The sequence below is a fragment of the Zophobas morio genome, unplaced genomic scaffold, assembly GCF_036711695.1.
Source record: "Zophobas morio isolate AGI-343-1 ecotype UQ-CSIRO unplaced genomic scaffold, CSIRO_AGI_Zmor_V1 ptg000004l, whole genome shotgun sequence".
NCBI lineage: Eukaryota > Metazoa > Arthropoda > Insecta > Coleoptera > Tenebrionidae > Zophobas > Zophobas morio.
The window spans coordinates 11,430,703-11,450,895 of NW_026972109.1; the positions used below are offsets into that span (position 1 = coordinate 11,430,703).

General features: G+C 36.0%; 1 protein-coding gene across 3 annotated transcripts in view; it reads right to left on the bottom strand.

The window, feature by feature from the left end:
• Window positions 1–20,193, bottom strand: part of LOC135141486 (serine/threonine-protein kinase tousled-like 2) — a 72,195-nt gene that overhangs the window by 42,924 nt on the left and 9,078 nt on the right. For 2 of the 3 annotated variants that reach the window (XM_064072623.1, XM_064072677.1), the window contains exon 2: window positions 18,999–19,060. In XM_064072623.1, the coding sequence (XP_063928693.1) occupies window positions 18,999–19,029 (31 nt within the window). In that variant the 5' untranslated portion in view covers window positions 19,030–19,060. Of the gene's footprint in view, window positions 1–4,971; window positions 5,636–18,998; window positions 19,061–20,193 lie in introns of those variants that run through there. The other variant, XM_064072641.1, reaches the window with a different exon arrangement.

A 20,193-nucleotide genomic window follows, 5' to 3' on the forward strand; every position in this document is an offset into this window, starting at 1 on the left:
CAAGATTTCAGAGCATTCAAATCTGCAAAGTTAAATTGTAAAATGTTAGACAATTTTGATTTTTTTCCAAAAATCTGGATGTCTAGGGCCAAAAATGATAAAATTAAAAAATTATATACTATTGTAAATTTTTGAGTCGACGCCATCCATCCCATTGATGCTTTTTGGTTAGCGTTTTACCATCTACATGATATTTCTAATAAGCGAAACATGAAGAATTAGTCATGTGGAGAGCACGAGTGGAGCAAGAAGGCGATACTATAAAAGAAAAAATGTGTTATAAAATGTTAAAGAGTTTCAGTAATAATTGGGAGTTGTTAAAATCGCTTCCCATAAAAGTAAACTTTTATGACCGAACCGCAGCAGGATTAGATTCTCGTTATCAAGATTATTTTTTTACTATTGAGTGTTAAAACTGTCGCCAACAACTCAAAAATTAAACCTGAAAAAAATTTAAGAACAAATCAATTTATAATTTGATAAACATTTACGGAGTGGTCAAAATTTGAAAAATCACATTAATTTCCTAAAAATCATCAAAATAAAGTTGACACAACGACCACAACACGACTTCCTACCAAAACTAACAAAAATCAAAATTCTTGAAACTCTTGATCCGTATTCACTTTTTTTTTTTTTTGAAATCCAAAACAGAAAATTTTTCAAAATTACCCATGACTTTCGACCTTCAACCGCTTTATCACTAAATCTCGTCAACCGTTATCCACAACCATCCCGAGCCCGCTAAAAATAGCCCCGCCACTGGCTCGCCCTCTTCTCTTCGACGACGCACTGCGCAAATTCCATTCAAGTAGCCGGATGTGAACCTAATTAATTGTTCAACACGCAAATTAGGTAGCCGGGATGGGGCGATGATCGAAATCCCTATTGCGAATATGATGGTCCGAGTGCGCCTCAGAATTTCCATCGTGTTCTAGACTGGCGCATCCACCATTTTTACACCGACCGACTTTCGGCCGGTAAATAAAACTAAACGAAAGCATCGCGACGTCGGGAAGAAATGTATAATATATTATTGATTTTCGTCCTACGACTTCGACGGAGAAGTCTCTCTGCGACGCAATAATTCCACAAGAACACCCCCCGGACCGCCGACGCGATGTACGTATGATACACCCCGGAAGAAGCTTGATGGGGCGCACAGTTAAACTGCGTTGTATAACAAACACAAATGTTTAGTTTGCTTGACTAAAGGAGGTGATTATGAGACCTTTTTGGGTCGTGACTGCTGAAAATGACGGATTAGGGGTTCGCAGAAGGCGACAGTGACTTCCTTATTAAAACTGTTGGTTCTGTTTAGCAATCAAGATCAATATCGCCGAAATGACTTAAAGGAACCAATTTGTTTTGTTCGCACGGATTGTTTAACTCAATTTCTGTGACTTTAGGCCACACTGTTGTGGAACTGCTCGTTTAAAATAATCGAAGTAAATGAACTAGATGACCGACGATGGCGCTGCGTTCACTAATTTTAAAATGATAACGCCGACACTTCTTAATCTCGTTGATATCTTCATGACACTTGCTTTAATTTATGTCGAGCGTTATGAGTAACAAAACCGGCACAAGTTAGTTCGCTCATCGCATACCAGATGTCAGTTCACACACAAGTAGGGTCACTAATATATAGACAAAGGATGAACGAAAACAGTTACTTTTGCGTTCCTAGTGTGGTTCTCACGGTAACAACGAAATAGGAAAGGGGTGCCACCTTGACAACACAAATCGTCAATAAAATTCCAAAATCGTACACAAAATTTGAAATTAACAAATTTGACGCTCGAAATCAGCAAAAGAGATCTAATCTCGCACATAAAATTTGGTTTTACGGCCATGCGGTTTCCATTCTAAACGATTCAATTTATCTCGTGAGTCTTAAATTTGCATGTCAATATTTGTACAGTATAGAGCACGTAAGATGTAATAAGTGAGTTGTGAAAGTATGTAGGTACGTTACAAAACACGTTTTGTTCTCTTTTTATTCACAATAGTTGTGGTCGCAACACAAACATCTTTCCTGCATATTTAACTCCGTGTGTACGACAAATTGGCAACACTCGAATTTTTCTGGTCACGTGACCCGACGGCAGGTGATGTTTTTGGCACGGAACATAGACAAAAATGCGAAGCAAAATTTTCTTTGACAATACGACAAGTTCGCCTTCTGAATCACCCATGGAGACATTAGAAACAATCTCGGGTGCGTAGCGGCAACAAAGAACTTCAAACCGTCGCAGTGCGCATTTAAATTTAGAGATGTTATTACACTTGTGTAAAATTAAAATAGGTGTCAAGGATTTCTTAAAAAAAAAACTTGCGGTGACGTAAACCATTATACTTATTAATAGTATATATGTGCAGCTACACGATACTAGGTGATTACGGTACTGAAATCCTGAATAACACGTTAATCATCATCCATAAACGTTGTTTGTTGTGCATTTAATGTCCCCAATATTGTAGAACTGCAGCTGGAATGGAGAAACCCTATGCACCGATCGACAATGGAGGCAATATGAGGAAATTAACTTCTACAAGAATGACTATACGTAAGGTTTCCACGTCCACAAAAATTTGCTGAATGAAGTTGCACATATGTTCAAACAATTTGTGGTCAGTGTATTTAAAAAAATGCGCCATCTTTCAAGGTCGAAACTTCCCTCTCTCTCACACACGCTATACCGCATTCATTCACGCGGATATGCCGCGCACGCGCATTGGAATTTAGCGCTTGTGTCTAAGGCGACATTCTTCTAGCAAAATTCACGTAAACAAGTAAACAAGTTTATCATTCATTTGTGTAATTATTTATCAGATGCAAAAACGAAAAAGTTTATATTAACACTCGTTACGAAACGACGATAAAACAGTGAAAGCTTAGCCACATCGGGTTCCTTTTTGACAAATGACAGCCACACTGTGAAGTAACGGAAACGGCCGAAGTCGAAATAGTAACCCTATTAATACAAAACTAAATTTTAGAAAGTAGTTACGTTGAACGGCCAAATTTTCCTATAAATAAAACTATACACAACGATGTTTTGGCTCTCATTGTTCTAACGCTCCTTGAAAATTAGAATTCACGAGTTTGTGGTTTTGATTCTATTCTTAGATCCACCATTAAACTAACAAGAAAGTTAGTGTTTTCAACCGGTTGTGACTTTTTTTAATTTTATATAGGCGCTAAAACGCTAGTTGTGGTAAATTATTTCGATCTTGATTAGTAACGGATGCTCACATACAAATTCGTTCGTTAAAAATTATTACAAAATTGCATGCACTTCCGGCAAAACCGAGAAGTGGGTTCTTACGTCACAAAATTCCACGTATTAATTGTGTACACCGAGGTTTAATGTAATCGACTCTAATATTTATTTATTCGTGGCTTCAATCTTCAACTTTGGACGTGTGAAGGTTCGAGATTGCAAATGGCACGGTTATTTTTGGGAACAAAAGAAAGTGAAAGACAATGACAGAAATTTTATCAAAAATATAGTGCTTGATAACTTCTTGGTTCGGTGATTTTTCACGCCATTTTTCCGTCTTATTTAACAGTTTCTTCCTGTTTTATTGAGAAAATTTCGTTGTTTTGTGACAGCCGAGACATCAGGTTGGAATGAATTGAGAGTTTCAGTCCAAAACGAAGAAAATACAACAAAACAGTTCTACTTAAGTTTTCAATTTAACAATTTTAAAGCAAGATTTGGGTTTAAATATCAACTAATTATGATATTTAATGTCACCACGTTACAAGCTAACATGTTGTAACACGCAAAGCAATGTTCTAATTAAACCACTCTTGAATTTTACCACCTCGATCTAGTTTAGTCTTGTGTGTATATAGTGACAGATCCAAACCTTTACCCAAAATTTACTATTTACCAAGAGAGATTATCTGTTGCAAAATTAACAAAGAGCTTTTACCCTGTGGCGTTTCTGCAATCCGACATCAAGCACACATTTTTTGCGAGATGACACTAATAATAAAAGCCATCAACTAACAATAATTACTGTTAGCATGCAAATTACCGTAAATAAAAATAAAATTGACAAAACCCGGAAACTCACTACATATAATTTGCGCAATTAGTGTCCTGTTGACACACTGACTTTATACTAAGGGAAACAGAATGTTAACAACAGTGAGTAAAACTACAATTTAAGAACCGTAACTTTCGTTATACGTTTTGCACTAAATTTAGTGCAATAAAATAAACTTCACGTGAGTGAAAAATGTCAACGTCGCGTTAATGTTTGGCAACAACGCCTTCCACCGCACTGTATAGGTAAAACCGCCTTCGGAAAATTCTGAGTATTTACTTTTCAGAAAATCTTATCTCGAACGATTTGCGCAACATTTTGAAAAATCCGATCGCAATAAAAAGAGCCGGCTTGATAACTATCTACGAGTCCATTTTTGTCCAAATCAACAACTTTGGTCATAATTAAGTACGCCATCGCACGGCAAATATTTCTTCGGGTCGACACGGATGTGTCTCAGGTAGACGGACGTAAATTCTACAGTTCGAGACCGTTTGACCAAATGGCGGAAAATCCGACGAAATTCCCAAGCTATGACAGTTTTCAAGGATACGCGTACATTCGGCGCCTATATCAGCCTAACAACAAACTCGAGCTTAATGATTTCGTTACACAAATACATAAATACACAAAAAAATCCGACGAAACGTTAGCGAGTTAAAAATAATCTTATCTGCCATCAATCGAGCACCTATCGATGCGGTCGTCAATATAGAAAAAATGTGTTATGTATTCTTGAAAAGCAATTTGTAAAGTGCCACGACTAACACCGAAATCATTAAACATGTCGGTTGTAAAAGTGGGTGTTGTCGAAAGTGTGCAACTGTAAGTTGCAAACGAAACATAAGGACATGACACACATACACACACACACATGAGTAAAAATAGATAGGAGTGCTAAAGCCATACCTGTCCAAAACTGCAGCATAACCACGACTTGGCGATGTCGTACTTTTTTTTAAATGATATATTTACGGTAACTATGCCGAATAATTTCCATCAATACGTTATAAAAATATCTACAAGGACACATTTATCCTACGCACAAAAATAAGGCACGGGTAACTTTCCACTCTTTTATTATACTGTCATTGTTCCGCTCCGTTCTGCTGGACCCCGACGGAGGTTAGAACACATTATCAACAACAACTCAAATCATTCGATAACAACCGACCCTCATCGCTTATTCACGATCTTCGCCATATACACAAATTACAAAAAGACAACACACAATACTGTACCGACTGTACAAACATGATTAATTTTTTCTCCATTTAACGAGTAACAATGCGCGATAACGCTTGAGTCAAACGCTCTTCTACGAACTGAAGAAGTCCGTGTGTGTTTATTTCGCCATCTCCCTCTTTCCTCGTACGTACATGCATTTTTTTTTCCAACGCGAATCTCGGACCATGGTTTAATTGGAGTCGGCTGTGAGGGCGATCGATGTTCGACTCGACTTCCGAACGGCGGATCGAGAGTGCCGTGGAGCAAGACGTGACAACGCCGCAATCGCAAACCGACGTGATGAGTGCCTCACACCGGCTAATGGGCTCCGTGCACCGCCGCGCACAGGACTCTAAACTTGCCACCGTCCCACCTCAACACGCTCGGAAAATGAGCCATTAAAAAACTAAAAATACAAATATTCGCGCCTATTTTTAGATTCCGATAGCGATGATCGCCGCCCCTCCCTCGCACTCGAGCAATTGTTGCGCAGAGGTGAGTGCACAAATGCAGAGTGAGCAGGACCGGATTTGCGGATAAGTGGACTGCTCTGCGGAGTAAAAAACCGACAACAAACAACATTAGGACACGAAAACGGGAACCGTTTTTATGGCGACGCGTGCGGAAAAATTATACGTAAACGTAATAATAATAATAATAAGTGACTGAATGTGACACGTACTTGTCATCTGTGAATAGTACATAAATGCAACTGTTGTTACTGCATAAAGCAGAGAAGTACATATTTGTTGAAGAAAAACAAACTTTTTACTCTCCTACCGGACTACATTAAAGAAAACTGTTTGCATGCAATACAAGTTAAAAGTGTCGATTACGTTACACGGTCATTAAACAAGCTTGATAATTACAGGCACCTCAAAGAAATTTCTGTGTACTTTTTTAAGGAAATGACCCTGAGAGGAGAAGTGCAGAATTTGGTAGTAGGAACTTTCGTTCACATTTATCGTTTTACTTTATTATCAACAATAAAAGTATCTGCTTGAAAAATTGGAGCTACTAAAGCAGCCTGAATACCAACAACTGTTTATTCATTCAAGACGTTTCTGGATAAAGACCGGCTACGGAACTCTCAATTTTGCTCGTTGGAACCGTGCGTGCTTTTCTTTGATGGAAAGTTCCACTGTCTATTTTACGGTAATTTTAACATCAAGTTGAACTCTCTCCCTTTTTTTTATAAAAAATTCCTAGGAAGAATTGTTCTAAAATAATAATTTCTTGGAAGATTGGCAAGTCCTTAGAATAAAAGATTTGAACAAACTAGTTGTTCTCTCTAAATTAATCAAAAGAGAATTTCAACTATTAACTTCATTTAGAGGTACATCTTTTACAATCAACCGCAGATTTCAACACTTTGACTTTAACGACACCTGAAGTTTTGAAGACTGGACGTTCTTTTAAACATCGAAATCCATTTCCAATCAAAATGATACTTTCATGAAGAACTTGTTAAAAATAGACACAATTAAATATGAGATAGAAATACATAAATATTGAAAGATAACAATGCTGTCCTTGTAGTTTATTAATCCGCCTTTATTTTTTACCTTCGCATTTTAATTTTTGAAAATTTAACGTAGAAACTGCGATATCAACTACACCAATATCGTACAAATAATCGTAATACTGGTAAATTTCTAATGAAAATTATTTGTTTATCCTTTTCAACAATTTGATGACGTAATCTCAAAATTTTGCCAGATATGTGAACATGTACTATTAAAATGTGCAAAATATTATGGACCTACTTTGATGATTTATGAATATTTTTTTAGAATTACTTACAGATAGGTATCTCAAAAAAATTGGTCGAAAGTTGTTTCAACAGAACTTCCCTCGGACCCAAAGTACAATGAAACATATCCAGCATTTTCGAGTTGAGTTGTTACTTTACACAATTTTGTGATGACCTCATCAACATTTTTGCAAGAACACGTATAGCAACTTGGATTAGTGCAGTCTAGTACTTCCTAAGATAAGACTGATTGTGGCAAATTACATAGCCCCTAAGAAAATAGGGGGCGGGTGGGCGGGCCTATTGCTTACTTATAAAAGATTCTGTATGGAAAAGTTGAACTTAGCGCCACCCACCCACCCGTTCCCTCATTTTTTCTTCAGAAATAAGAAATAAATGTTATAGCAAGTAAGTCGTACAACAAAAAAATTACGATTAACGCTTCTTTTTAAGAGCCTGCGTTCTATTAGTTACCATTCTCACTTTACAAAATAACGTAATTCACCCCGCCCACCCACCCGGCCTCCATTTCAGTGATTCATTTTGTCTAGTCTGAATAAAAGGTGGATCTCAATTGACGAGAGATAAAATCGTTGGAATAAGAACAGTGTATGTGATTGATTTTGGTAAATGGCATATCCTCTAAGAAAATAAAGGGTGGGCTGGAGGGGCTAGTACATGTTAAAACAAAATTGATTTTAGTAAATAAATGAACAATATTAAGCGTAATCATTGGAATGAAGAGAGAGTGGGTGGGCGGGACTATTATTTGCTTATAAAAGATTGTGAAGGAAAAGGTTAAACTTAGCCCCGCCCACCCACCCTTCTCTCTTTTTTTATATTATAGATATATTTTGATTAACAATTAACCATTTCAAAGTATTCAGTTTTGCAGTTCCTGATTACGCATTCATTTTTTTTTTTGGGTCATCCTGTATAAGTATATCCAAAAAAATATGAATGGAAGATAAGTCACAAGTATAGACTCATAATATTTTCGACATTTTAGATGAGATTTATTCGGCAAAATTGTGGTGGGGATAATTAGACAAATTTTGGTAAGTGTTTTACTATCTACATGATATTACTAATATAAATATAAAATTTGACAACAATCGGCCCAGTACTTTCGGAGATTATCTGTCTAATAAAAATCCGGGACGGTAGACAGACAGACAGACAAACAGACAGACGGACGGACGGACGGACGGACGGACGGACGGACGGACGGACGGACGGACGGACAGACAGGCAGACGGACAGACAGAGGGACAGACAGACGAAAACGAGAGACCTATTTCTTCGTACTCTAGGAGTCATGAAAGGTCGAGGAAAGATAAAAGTAGAGAGTCGGCCGACGGACTCAATTACAACACTTTGCTTACGCTCAGGAAGTAAAAAATCATGAATGCTAATATTTCATCAACTAAATCAAAAACGGCTGCCTTATTTTCCTGAAATTCCGAGAATTCAGTACTGTTTTATTAGTATTACACTCTATCTATCAAAATTGATATTTGTCCCTGCTAAAAAGTTGATAACGTCTTCACAAAATTTTATTGAAAAAAAAAAAAAACTCACTCGAGACATACATACATATACATGCCTTCTTTATCTGCAGTTTAATAACCCAGACCTATTTTTATTTTAACTTACAGAGGTTATCATAAAAAAACAAAATTCGCAGAATCAAACTTTATAATTTATGTTCAAAACTACATTTATTTGAGTTTCAGGGGATCGAAATGTTGTGTCTAAACAGCTTTAGATCAGTTTTTAATTCGCCAGTAAAATCCTAGTACATGTCATATGCAGTTTATAAAATACCATACTCCTGTACTGGTGGTTTATGAATTTGCCATGATTTTGTTTGCTATTAATATAATTTTTATTATTCAATATTTCTCATATCTGGTCTTTAATTAAATACATAATACCAACCAGTGGCGGCATAAAGGGGGGGGCGGTCCGCCCCGGGTACCAAACACCAAGGGCTAACAACGATAACTCACTCGCACAGCCAGAGAATACTTACAGAAGAATCGCTCGCAAAAAAAAATCGGGACGGCGGACAGACGGACAGACGGACAGACGGACAGACGGACAGACAGACAGACAGACAGACAGACAGACGGACAGACAGACAGACGGACAGACAGACAGACGGACAGACAGACAGACGGACAGACAGACAGACAGACAGACAGACAGACAGACAGACAGACAGACAGACAGACAGACAGACAGACGGACAGACGGACAGACAGACAGACAGACAGACGGACAGACAGACGGACAGACAGACGGACAGACAGACAGACAGACGGACAGACAGACAGACGGAAATGGGAGACCCATTTCTTCCTACTGCAAGGGTCATGACAGGTCAAGAAAATGTAAAAGTAAAGAGTTTTTTTTCTTAATATAAATAGCCATCTTTTCATAACAAGAAACTAAAACATGCTTAAAATGGTTTATGCAAGGAAATATGGGTTTTGCAATTATGGGGCGGACCCTAATTGCAAAATCGATATTTCCTTATACAAATTTTTTATTTTAAATTTCATGTTGTGAAAAGAATTCTGCAAATATTAAAAAAACAAAAAGGCAAAATGTAAGCCCGCCCACCCGCCCTATCTCAATTGTGGTGATTTTTTTCATTCGTCCTGAACCAAGGGGACTCAGCTGGCTGCAAAATACTTATTTCTTAACAAGAAATTAAAAACATGTTTTAGAGCTTTGTGTTGTTCAAAGAATACAAGGTATATTAAGAAAAAAAGGCAAAATATAAACCCCGCCCACCCACCCCATCTTAATTGTGATGACTTTTTTTATTCGTAGAAACTTAAAACACATTTAAAATGGTAAATTTTTGTAAGAAAATGTGGACTTTGCAATTAGGCTCCGTCCCTAGGTCTGCCAATGAATGGAAACTTCATTACTATTTAGATCAAGGTAGTTATGGGTGGGGCTTAAATCTTTGGCTTTAATTTTTTCTTAATATACATCGTATCCTTTGAACAACACGATACTCAATAACATGATTTTAATTTCACGTTGAGAAATAAGGATTTTGCAGTTAAGCTCCGTCCCTTTGGCTCATGACGAATAAAAAAAGAACATCACAATTGAGATAGGGCGGGTGGGCGGGGCTTATTTTAATTTTATAATTTTTCGAAGAAGTTTGAAGTAAATTTACCGTATTAAGAAAATAACGTGTTTTTTTTTTAATTATAAAATGCTAAGAAATATTTTTTCCATTAAAAAAATAGGCAATTTGTCAAACAAGCAGAAACAATCGTTTATTATTTAATGGTTTCTTAGAATAATGTGTTTGTATCAATGCAAAATCGAGTCCTCGACAGCTGAGAAACCGCTAACAATCCACAGTTTTCTTCGATATTTCGTTACTTATGTTGTTGTAAGTGACACCCTCTGTAGACTTGCTTAATGCTTACTGAGAATGACCCAAAAAAAAAATTAATGAAAGAGGATTTTTTCACTACCTCTCTACCTACCCAAATTGACATACGTGAATATTGATGTCATCATAAAATTTTATAATAGAAAAATTCTGTTGAAACATGCGAAGAGGAGCTTACCTACCTTTTTAGCAAAATCAAATTTTATAAATTTTTGAAAAAGTTGGATAAATTGTACTGTACTTCAGGGGCGAGGGAAGTTCTATCGAAATAACCTTCGACCAACTTTTTCAACTAAAAAAGTAGTTACCGAGAACGTGAAATATGTGAAATTTCATTTTTTGAAAATAAAAAATTTTCGGAAGTAAAAAGGAAAAATATACTAGTAGATTGTCTGAGAAACTATTAGGCAAATGGAATTTGTATGGTAATTAGTGAAATATCTAATAGATTTTCACTGACTTCGTTCGTATGTTTTTCTTGCCTGGGAAATTTAAAGGCGGTTATGAAATGAAGACACTTATTCAAGACAAATAACAGTAAAAGGAACATGTGAAGATCCACTTATACTACCTATAATTTTGCTTTTATTCTTCACGCAACAAAAATCACACAGTTTACCACATCACCATCTAAAAATGTAATACTGTGTAATACCAGTTTCATTCAATAAAGAACACCTGCCGATTCATCACCAACGTTATGTAGTCTGTGCCTCTTACTTTCATATGAAAAATCACTATTTAAGTATGTATATCTGACTGGGATAAAAAATGCAACTTTTTAAACTTGTGTTTACGAAATTGGCAAATTTAAAAATTCAGTAACAAAAAGCAATAAATTAATATCTACTCTGACCATTATTCGATCACTTAGTTGACTTGCCGGCAATAAAAACCGACCTTGTTGGCGAAATGCGTCACCATCTTATACAAAGTTTTACGTTTGCGATGTACTTTTCACTGTTACTAATTAATTATTTCAAAATCGACGTACCGCCTCAACAACAACCAATCCATCAAACCGTGTCGAAAAATCAATACGCATCATCGGGGCCCACGTCGACTCAATCCCGCCCTGTCGCGTAAACATAATCCGCAAATACGGCGGGCCTCCTTTAAGCTACTTAAGTCAACTCCGCGATCCTCTTTCAAGTCGAGCGCCCTCTAGACGAGCATTTGGCAAAAACTGCCGCCCGATTTTTTTCACCGGGAAAAACACGGAATCAGGTTGAGTGTATACAAAAGTGACCCCGGAGCTGTGCAGCCGTGAGCTCCGGTGTTAAGTGCATCGATCGCGATCCGCGAACACTTGTTGCACTCGCTCGCTTTTCCCACCAAAACAGGCGGCGGCGAAGCCAACGAACGGGCAAAAGCTGCAGAATTCCATAGATATCATCTCCTCTTAAGGCGCACTGGAAAGGCAAACTTCTGCTGTAACACAATGCCAATTAAAACGGGCGATTGTGAAATCCCGAGTCGATTTCGGACGCGACGTATTGTAATACAGTGTGTGGCTGTAGTTAGTTGTCGTGCCAACACCATTCCGGCTGCAGTAAAAAGGACCGTAAAATGTTATAGTATCGGAGTAAAAATTAAAACTGCACAGAACCTGTTGCCGCAATTGTAACGAGGGCATAAAGGGCAGGAGTAAAACTGCAGGTGATGGAAATTCGACGTGATGGAACGCGATCGATGTCTTCACTTTTCGCTAATTTTTTTTGTGGGGGCTACTATAGTGTAGGTTATCACTTTGTTGCCTTACAGAATACCTGTTAATGCGAAAGTCACTGAACCCAAGACCTGCTCTAGGCTTTGCTTTAATACAGTCCAGATCCTAGTGGAAACAGGTCTGTTCAAGACAACAATCAAAATGTCATCGTTACAAAGAGAGAATCACAGAAAATTCACTTGCTACCATTTTTTTTTAATTATCCCTTTGGGTTGTAATGAAACACTATTCAAAGCTAACCACAAATGGGATGTTATGAAAACTGAGGTTGTTCAACCTACGGGAAAATTTTCTATGATCTGTTCAAATGAACTCGAACTTAAATCTACGCACAGTGCGTCTGAAAGTGTGAAATTTGGCAAACATTAACAAGTACTTCTTAATTGGTATTTTTCGATTTCTAAGAGTGTAAAATACAGTTAATAATTAATACCCTTCTGACAGCTCTGGTACAAACAATACGATAAAATTGCAAAATTGCAATACTAGCTGAAATAATTAAGAGTCACCTACATACTGAGTTTACGTAACGTTGGTAAAAATTCTTTCAATTTCCTCCAGGTCGGTGAAATTTGTGGCTAAAGTTACTACAAACTGGGGCTTACACATATATTAAAATTGTTTCTAACATGTTACATATTTGCGCAGGAATTTGAAAATTAATAAAAAAGAATTGGAATTTATAATAAACAAGGAACAAATGGTACCGTTAACTCGTGAACAATGCAAATACAATATTCAAGCTATTAGATACTAAAATCACAAATAAAAAAAGTTTATTTTGTTTTAGTTTCAATAAGAATGAATGTTTAAAAATTGACAATAACATCGGTCACAAATTTGAAAAATCGATCTTAAGTTGTTTAGGTAGAAGTTAAGCATAATGAACAAAGTCTAGTTTTTTTGATAAATTATAAAATTTTATTGCGCGAATTGAATTTTTACTTCCTGAGCGTCAGCGAATAAGTACTTTCACCTTTTCTCGACGTTTCATGACTTCGAGAGTATGAAAAAGTAGGTCTCGCGTTTCCGTCCGTATGTCGTCTATGTTCAGTTTCATTAGACATTTAATCTCCGAAACTACCAGATCGATTGTTCTCAAATGTTTGGAATATCATCTACATGATAAAACAATAATCAAAATTTGTCCAATCATACCCACGACGTCAAAATTTTGCCTACTACATATAAATTTGATAAAATAATATACTCTTGTACTTGTAGTTTATGAAGTTGCTTTGTTTTTGTTTATGATTATTATAATTTTTATTACTCAATATTTCTCGTAGTAAAGCTGGTTTTTAACTACATATATAATATCTACCATACGAAACATGGATCATAGCAAGCGCGGTAGCTTTGCATCTGACGGTCCAGCGAAATATACAATTTTTTTCCTTACGAGTTATTTTAATTTCGACTGTACTTCAGAGGGTGTAAATAACCTTCAATCAATTTCTTTGAATTAAGAAAATCGTAAATTCTGACCGTCGACCGCGTCCACTTTATGTTCTGAGTTTATGATTTCTTAGAATAATGCGTTTGTGTCAATGCAAAATCCAATCCTCCCGTTAACAATTCACTGTTTTCATTGATATTTCGATGTGTATGGTTGTCGTGAGTGACGGCTTATTTAGAATTGCTTATACAGAATGAGTCAAAAACATTAATGAACAAGATAATTTATTTTACTGATTAAATCAAGAATGATTCACTCGATTTTCTAGAAAATTTGGAAATATAGTGATGTTATTGTTACTATTACACTTCACCTATCTAAATTGATATAAGTGTCCTTGCTCGACTATTGATGACGTCATCACAATATATACTTTTAGTTTTATGCAGACATATCTTCATTTTAACTTACAAAGGTTATCATAAAAAAATTTGTCGAAGATTATTTCGCTCCAGAAGGGTAAATAACATCCCCTCAATCCCTGCGCCTCGAGGGTGTAAATTCCAAGGGGGCTCGGTCTGAACAAATGCGGACAATATAAAATATATTTAACACAAAAAATTAGTGGGAAACTATGTATTCTTAATTCCTAGTACTTGTTTAACTTTAACTGTTTTGTTTATGTTTATGCTTCGAAAGAATTCGACCATTAGCACGTCATATCGTATCAATGCCGAAATTGAAGTACGTAACTGTAGCATTAAACGCATGCATATGTATTAAAAGAAACTGACATTTGATTGATTTTGTCTCTTCAACATAGAAGAGAGGAGCAATTAATTAAGTAACCATACTCGATTTTTTTTGCCCAAAAAGTATACCTACATAATAGCAAAATAAATTGACTGATTCACTAAATTTTTTCAGTCACCCTGTACAAGCAAATCCAAAAAATATGAATGGAATGATCACTCATCATATCTCATCACTTTAGATAGTATCAAATTTTGAGCTGACGTCATCAATTTTTGGAGGGAATAGGCAAATATATTTTGAATAAAAATATATTATGCTTATCATAACTTTAAAATATCTCCAAGATTTCAAAGCATTTGGTTTTGCAGATTCGAAATCAAAAATACATAATGTAAAATGTTGTTTTATAATTTTGATTTTTTTTTGTTATTTTATACAATTTCAAACCCATTTACTATGTACAATTTTGAAGTAACGTCATCACATTATTGGTGGGGATCATTGGAAAAATTTTTATGAGCGTTTTACCATCTACATGATATCCCTAATATAAATATATATGTACAAAATTTCACAACAGTCGACCCAGTACTTTCGGAGATTCTCTGTTTAATAAAAATCCGGGACGGCAGACGGACCGACGGACAGACATACAGATCGAAACGAGAGACCTATTTCTTCGTATTCTAGGGGTCATGAAAGGTCGAGAAAATGTAAAAGTGGAGAGTCGGCCGACGGACTTCGCTTACGCTCGGGAAGGAAAAATAAAATTCGCAAAATCAAATTTTATAAATTTTCGAAAAAGTTGTATGTTTTTCAGGGTTCAGGTCCAAGCAAGTTGTATCGAAATAACATTCGACGCTTTTCTTTTGCTATGAAAACTCCTATGAGTTTAAATGTATAAGTGAACAGGAGATGAACATATAAATTTCAGTTAGCGTTTTTCTATCTACTCGCATAAAAAAACTCGAAGACTATTTGTCTAAAAAAAAGCGCCAACAAACAACAGAAGACGGAAACCGTACTCGTATTATCTATATTTTTTCACTGATCAAATCTTAAGTACCTCAGTGTTTTATTACGAGTGTAACACTGCAGCACATGTCGGAATTGACTTGCGTGTCCTGGCTGAAATAATGTTGATCGAAACGTTTTCCAATGGGAAAACTCACTAAAAATACAGGCATACCCTTGCTCTATATCAATGCATTCATATTTTTGGTGCAATTGTTAACCCGTTTCTTATCATAGATGGACAAGTGCACACATAACGCGTTTGAATCATAGGCACTGGCGGTGTATGATGATGAAAGTAGGATACATTAATGAATTCAGAAAAACAAGCTGTACAAGAATCTCAAAAGTTGAATGACGTAGACAAACACAAAAATTATAATAAGGTGCCCAAACACTATTATAGGATGCCATTTAGCCTCTTACACTAGTACAGGCATTATGAATATGTCTTTGTTTTAAAGTACGTATAATAGAAGTTATCATAAATAAAGGTTCTCAAAAAAATTGTTTTTTAATTTTTCAAAAAAGCGACTTTCGACTAATTTTCGTTTCTGTATTCGCAATTACAACCAATTAATTATCCACAATTATGATTCCGATAAACTCTGATTTTGTGGATTTTTTTCTAAATTATGACTATAAATTCAGTCCAAACCCATCCAACATTGCCGCTAACCACCGGCACAATGGTCGGAGTTAATAATGTGCCCTTCAATTACGTAGAAAGGGTATAATTTATGACAGTGGTGAACGTAGTTTTCCTTTTCAGTCTGTCTGTCCACTACAAATATAACCCACGGAATCAATCGTGCCTTAAAATTTTTAGTGTATTCTCAGAACGTTATTTTTGTATCCACTAAAACTTTATTACCGTGTGAAGTTAAAAGCGGTAATAATTGTGTCAAAATGTCACTGTGCCAATAGTAGACTGAATTCCGTGTCAGGGACGTACTTAAAATTTTAGTGTGCCCTTTTTAATGTGATATTTCATCTCTGACACTACCGGACCGATTACTGTCAAATTTGATATGTATGTTAGGAATAACGTATAGATGCTAATCAAAATTTGTCTAATCATGTCCACCAACATACACCTGTATTTGTGGTTTATGAATCCGTCCTGTACTTTTATCGTACAACCCCTGATAATCAGGTCATACAATTTCAGTGGATACAAGAAAACGTTCTGGGTATATTTTTTATGAAATTTTTTAACATATAGATCGTAAGTTAACCAAAATTTGTCCATTTCTGACACCAAAAACTCTGACTTTTCAAATTTTTACTCCTATATAATTTTAAGCAAAATAGTACTATATTATTATTCTGCACTTCTCTATACTTTGCAGTACAAGCAAACACCTTACTAATCAGAAATCAAGCCTTACATTAAATCTTTCTCACAAAGACATATTAGTTTCTCGTAACAAACAACCCTTCATAAGGCTTCTCGTCAGTTCTATCCACTCACTTAACAAAAGCTTATAATACATCAACCACGATTTTAAAATATACAATAATTATACGTAGTACAAATTGTTCACGTACTAGATATGTTCCTGCATACAATATCTAGTCATTATTTCTCTCTAATGACAAGTTTCTTCTATAATAATATATTTTTATGTACATTTTTACTCGAGAAATATAGCATCTATAATTTAACCGAGATCAAAAAGTATTATTTCTAAAGCAACTCTACGAGTGCATTTAATCAATACCAACAAAGCTTCTCCTCGTCGAACCCATGAATATTTCAGTGGAATTAATTTAATTCTAGAAGCTTCAAATACGCAAAAGAAATAAAAAAGTCGTTACTTAATACACTACTCAATAAAAACATCATCTCATTTTAAAAATAGCCTATCGATTAGTCAGGCAGGAGCGCTTTTCCCCGACAAAACGTTTCGACTTTTCAGGATTCAAAAAACCGACTTCAACGCCCCCTATTTTGAAAATCTTCCCATCGCCCGGACCAAAATTTCTCCATAATCACCGTGCCACGTCTCGTATCAATGGCGGAAAAATCGGCGAAAGCATCTGCCTTCTCGCCGATCTTCCTCACCGTTACAGATGCCTGGATTTGATGGTTTGATGCAAACAATACGAAAGTTGCGTTCAACACAAAGATTCCGTTCGCAGTTGAACTTTCCGACGCTAGGTTTCGCTACTGCTATTTGTACAAAATAAAATTGCGACAAAATAGATATCATTATACAAGAACATAGGCGTGCGAAACGCGTACGTTTGGATTAGCTCGATGATAGACTAGATTCGTCAAGGTCAAACGAACCCCACTGAATCCATTTATTGAATGTATATTTTAATTTCGACATCGACAGATTTTGCTCGGCCATCGCCTCGGCGAAAAGGTCAAGTCCCGTCACCTTTTAAAAAATCCATAACGGACTAGCCGAGGCGACATCACAAGAAAAATGAGGATGTTTGTGGAAAGAGCGAAACGTGTTTGAGCTGTATAGCAGAGTTTACATAATATGCGACCCACTGGGTTGTTATTAAACATTTTTCTACATTATCTCGACGGAGTCATAAATATTTTGCCTTATTACGATATCACTATCTTAAATAACACAACAGCGTCTAATTCGCTCCAGCTCTTCGGCTCGCCGGGACGATTTTAGGTGGACGCGAAGCTAGCAGTCACATCATCACAATTCCGAAATTGTTGAACGTAAATTGCTAGTAATTTGATTGTAAGTATGTGTCGGTGTTAAATAACGGTTCGCAAGTATATAATTTTCGAAGAATTGCGTTCATTTTTTCGGCGGTTCTCCTAACCACTTTGTTTCAAAAGTTGAAATCTCGTAAACGATCTGGAATAGAGGATTTATACACATTTTTCAAAAATTAGTATTAGTATAAGATTCTTGACACCCAATAAACTGTGTTGTGGTGATGCTTATAATACAGTGTTTCTGCTTACAATCAGGTAGTAGTTTTAAGCAATTTATTTATTCGCTGATGATCAAATATTTCATTGTAATTAATTAACCAACAACAAAAAAAATCAATAGTATAGAATTCTATAGGGTGTCCCAGCAAAGAAGTTCTTATGAGAATATGCTTCAAAATGTGTCAGTTTTAAGTTACCTTCAGCACAACACAGACTCAAGTTTTTAACAAACCTTGATCGTAAAAGTTTTTCTAGATTACGTGAAGCATTTTTTTTTAATGTTAAAACTATAAAAATACGAAACAACACAAAAAGTTACAAAAATGATATTAATACGATTAACAAGGTCATGTCATTAAATTTTTATGAATAAGTAATTCTTAGTTAATCTTTCGTAATCTCAAAACCACTTGTCTCACTAAAATTTCGACGAAAAGGTAAATCACAAACTTTAATTACAACACTTACTTATCGAATTTTTGAGAAATTTTCTGTGAATTTAACCTAAGTACGTTTTAAATTTCATACTTAATCGTTACTTAACACTTAAATAGAAATCCTTACGACCAACATAATACCGATACAGGTTAATCAACTTCTAAATTGTGGTATGTTGTTGCTAGCTTCACGGACAGCAATTTTCGTGGTGAACTGGAGAGGCTCGAAGATTCCGAACCGCAATCCAATCAATAAAATCTAATTTTAAGTCCAACTTACCGCCTCCAGAGAAACACCGGTTATCTGCCATGCCGCCACTTCCGCTGGCGCTCCATTCGAACCTAGAACAGGAAAAAATGTCAGCGATTCTGGAAATGCCTCGAAAAATTCACTTCTCCGAGTTATCAATTATTTAGAGGGGAATTTCCTCGATTTGTCTCTCTCAAAAACGTGATTGATATTTTCGACTCGGATATCCGACACGAGATGGGACTAAAGGCGTTCTTAGGATGTATGCGTGGGCCATCGCCGCAATAATTTGCTGAATTGATTCCAATTTTAGACCTATTTAGGTAGAGCGGTATCGATGAGCTTCGTCAACAAGAATCGATCCGCTGGAAAAAAGTGAAGCCGTAAAAATTATATCTGATACTCTAGTGCTGTTAACCGATGAATGAACGTGAGAGGAACACTGCGGTTTGCGGCCGCTTTAAAAATCGGAATTTTATTACCAAGTGGTTAAAAAATAGATCGCAAGATGGGTCGTTAAATTAGCGGCTTTTAAAAAACGCGAAATTTCTAAGCTCGAGATACATTCAACAGAGAACAAATGTGACAGGCATTACGACTAAAGCTGTTTTATGTGTTTTTATAACGGCTAAATTACGGAAAATGGGAGAGTCTGGTAGAAGTCATAGTAAAAGTTGCGGTCAGACGGACATCAACACCGCCTAAATCAGAGTTCAAAATTTCGTAACAGAACCTTTAACATTATGACTGACTCTAATCGCATTCCAAATGTAAACGATTATCTTGTAAACCGTAAAATGAAAATACTGGTTATCTACACCATTATTATTGTTCTAAAAATATTTATTCGCAGAAATGACCTGTCACTCTTAAACATCAGCTATTTCTCGAAATTGTTTCAATGCGACGAGATTCGTGCTATTTATTAGTCATGTTTGAAACACTCCTAACCCAACTAAATGTGGACAATCTAAATGACACAAATACTAAGTAATTACCAAAGAAGACAACGTGAGAACGTTTAAAGAAAAATCGCGTCCACGTCATAACAGTTCTTTGTTAGCCGACGTCAACCAGTAAATAGTTTTGGACAATATAATATCCAACGTAGACGACGACATGACAACATGAAATCACTATAGTAACGCGTGACGAATTTTTTTCACACGACGCAAGATTTAGTGTTATTTATAACTTTTGTGCAATTTTTCTCAATTCCATAAAT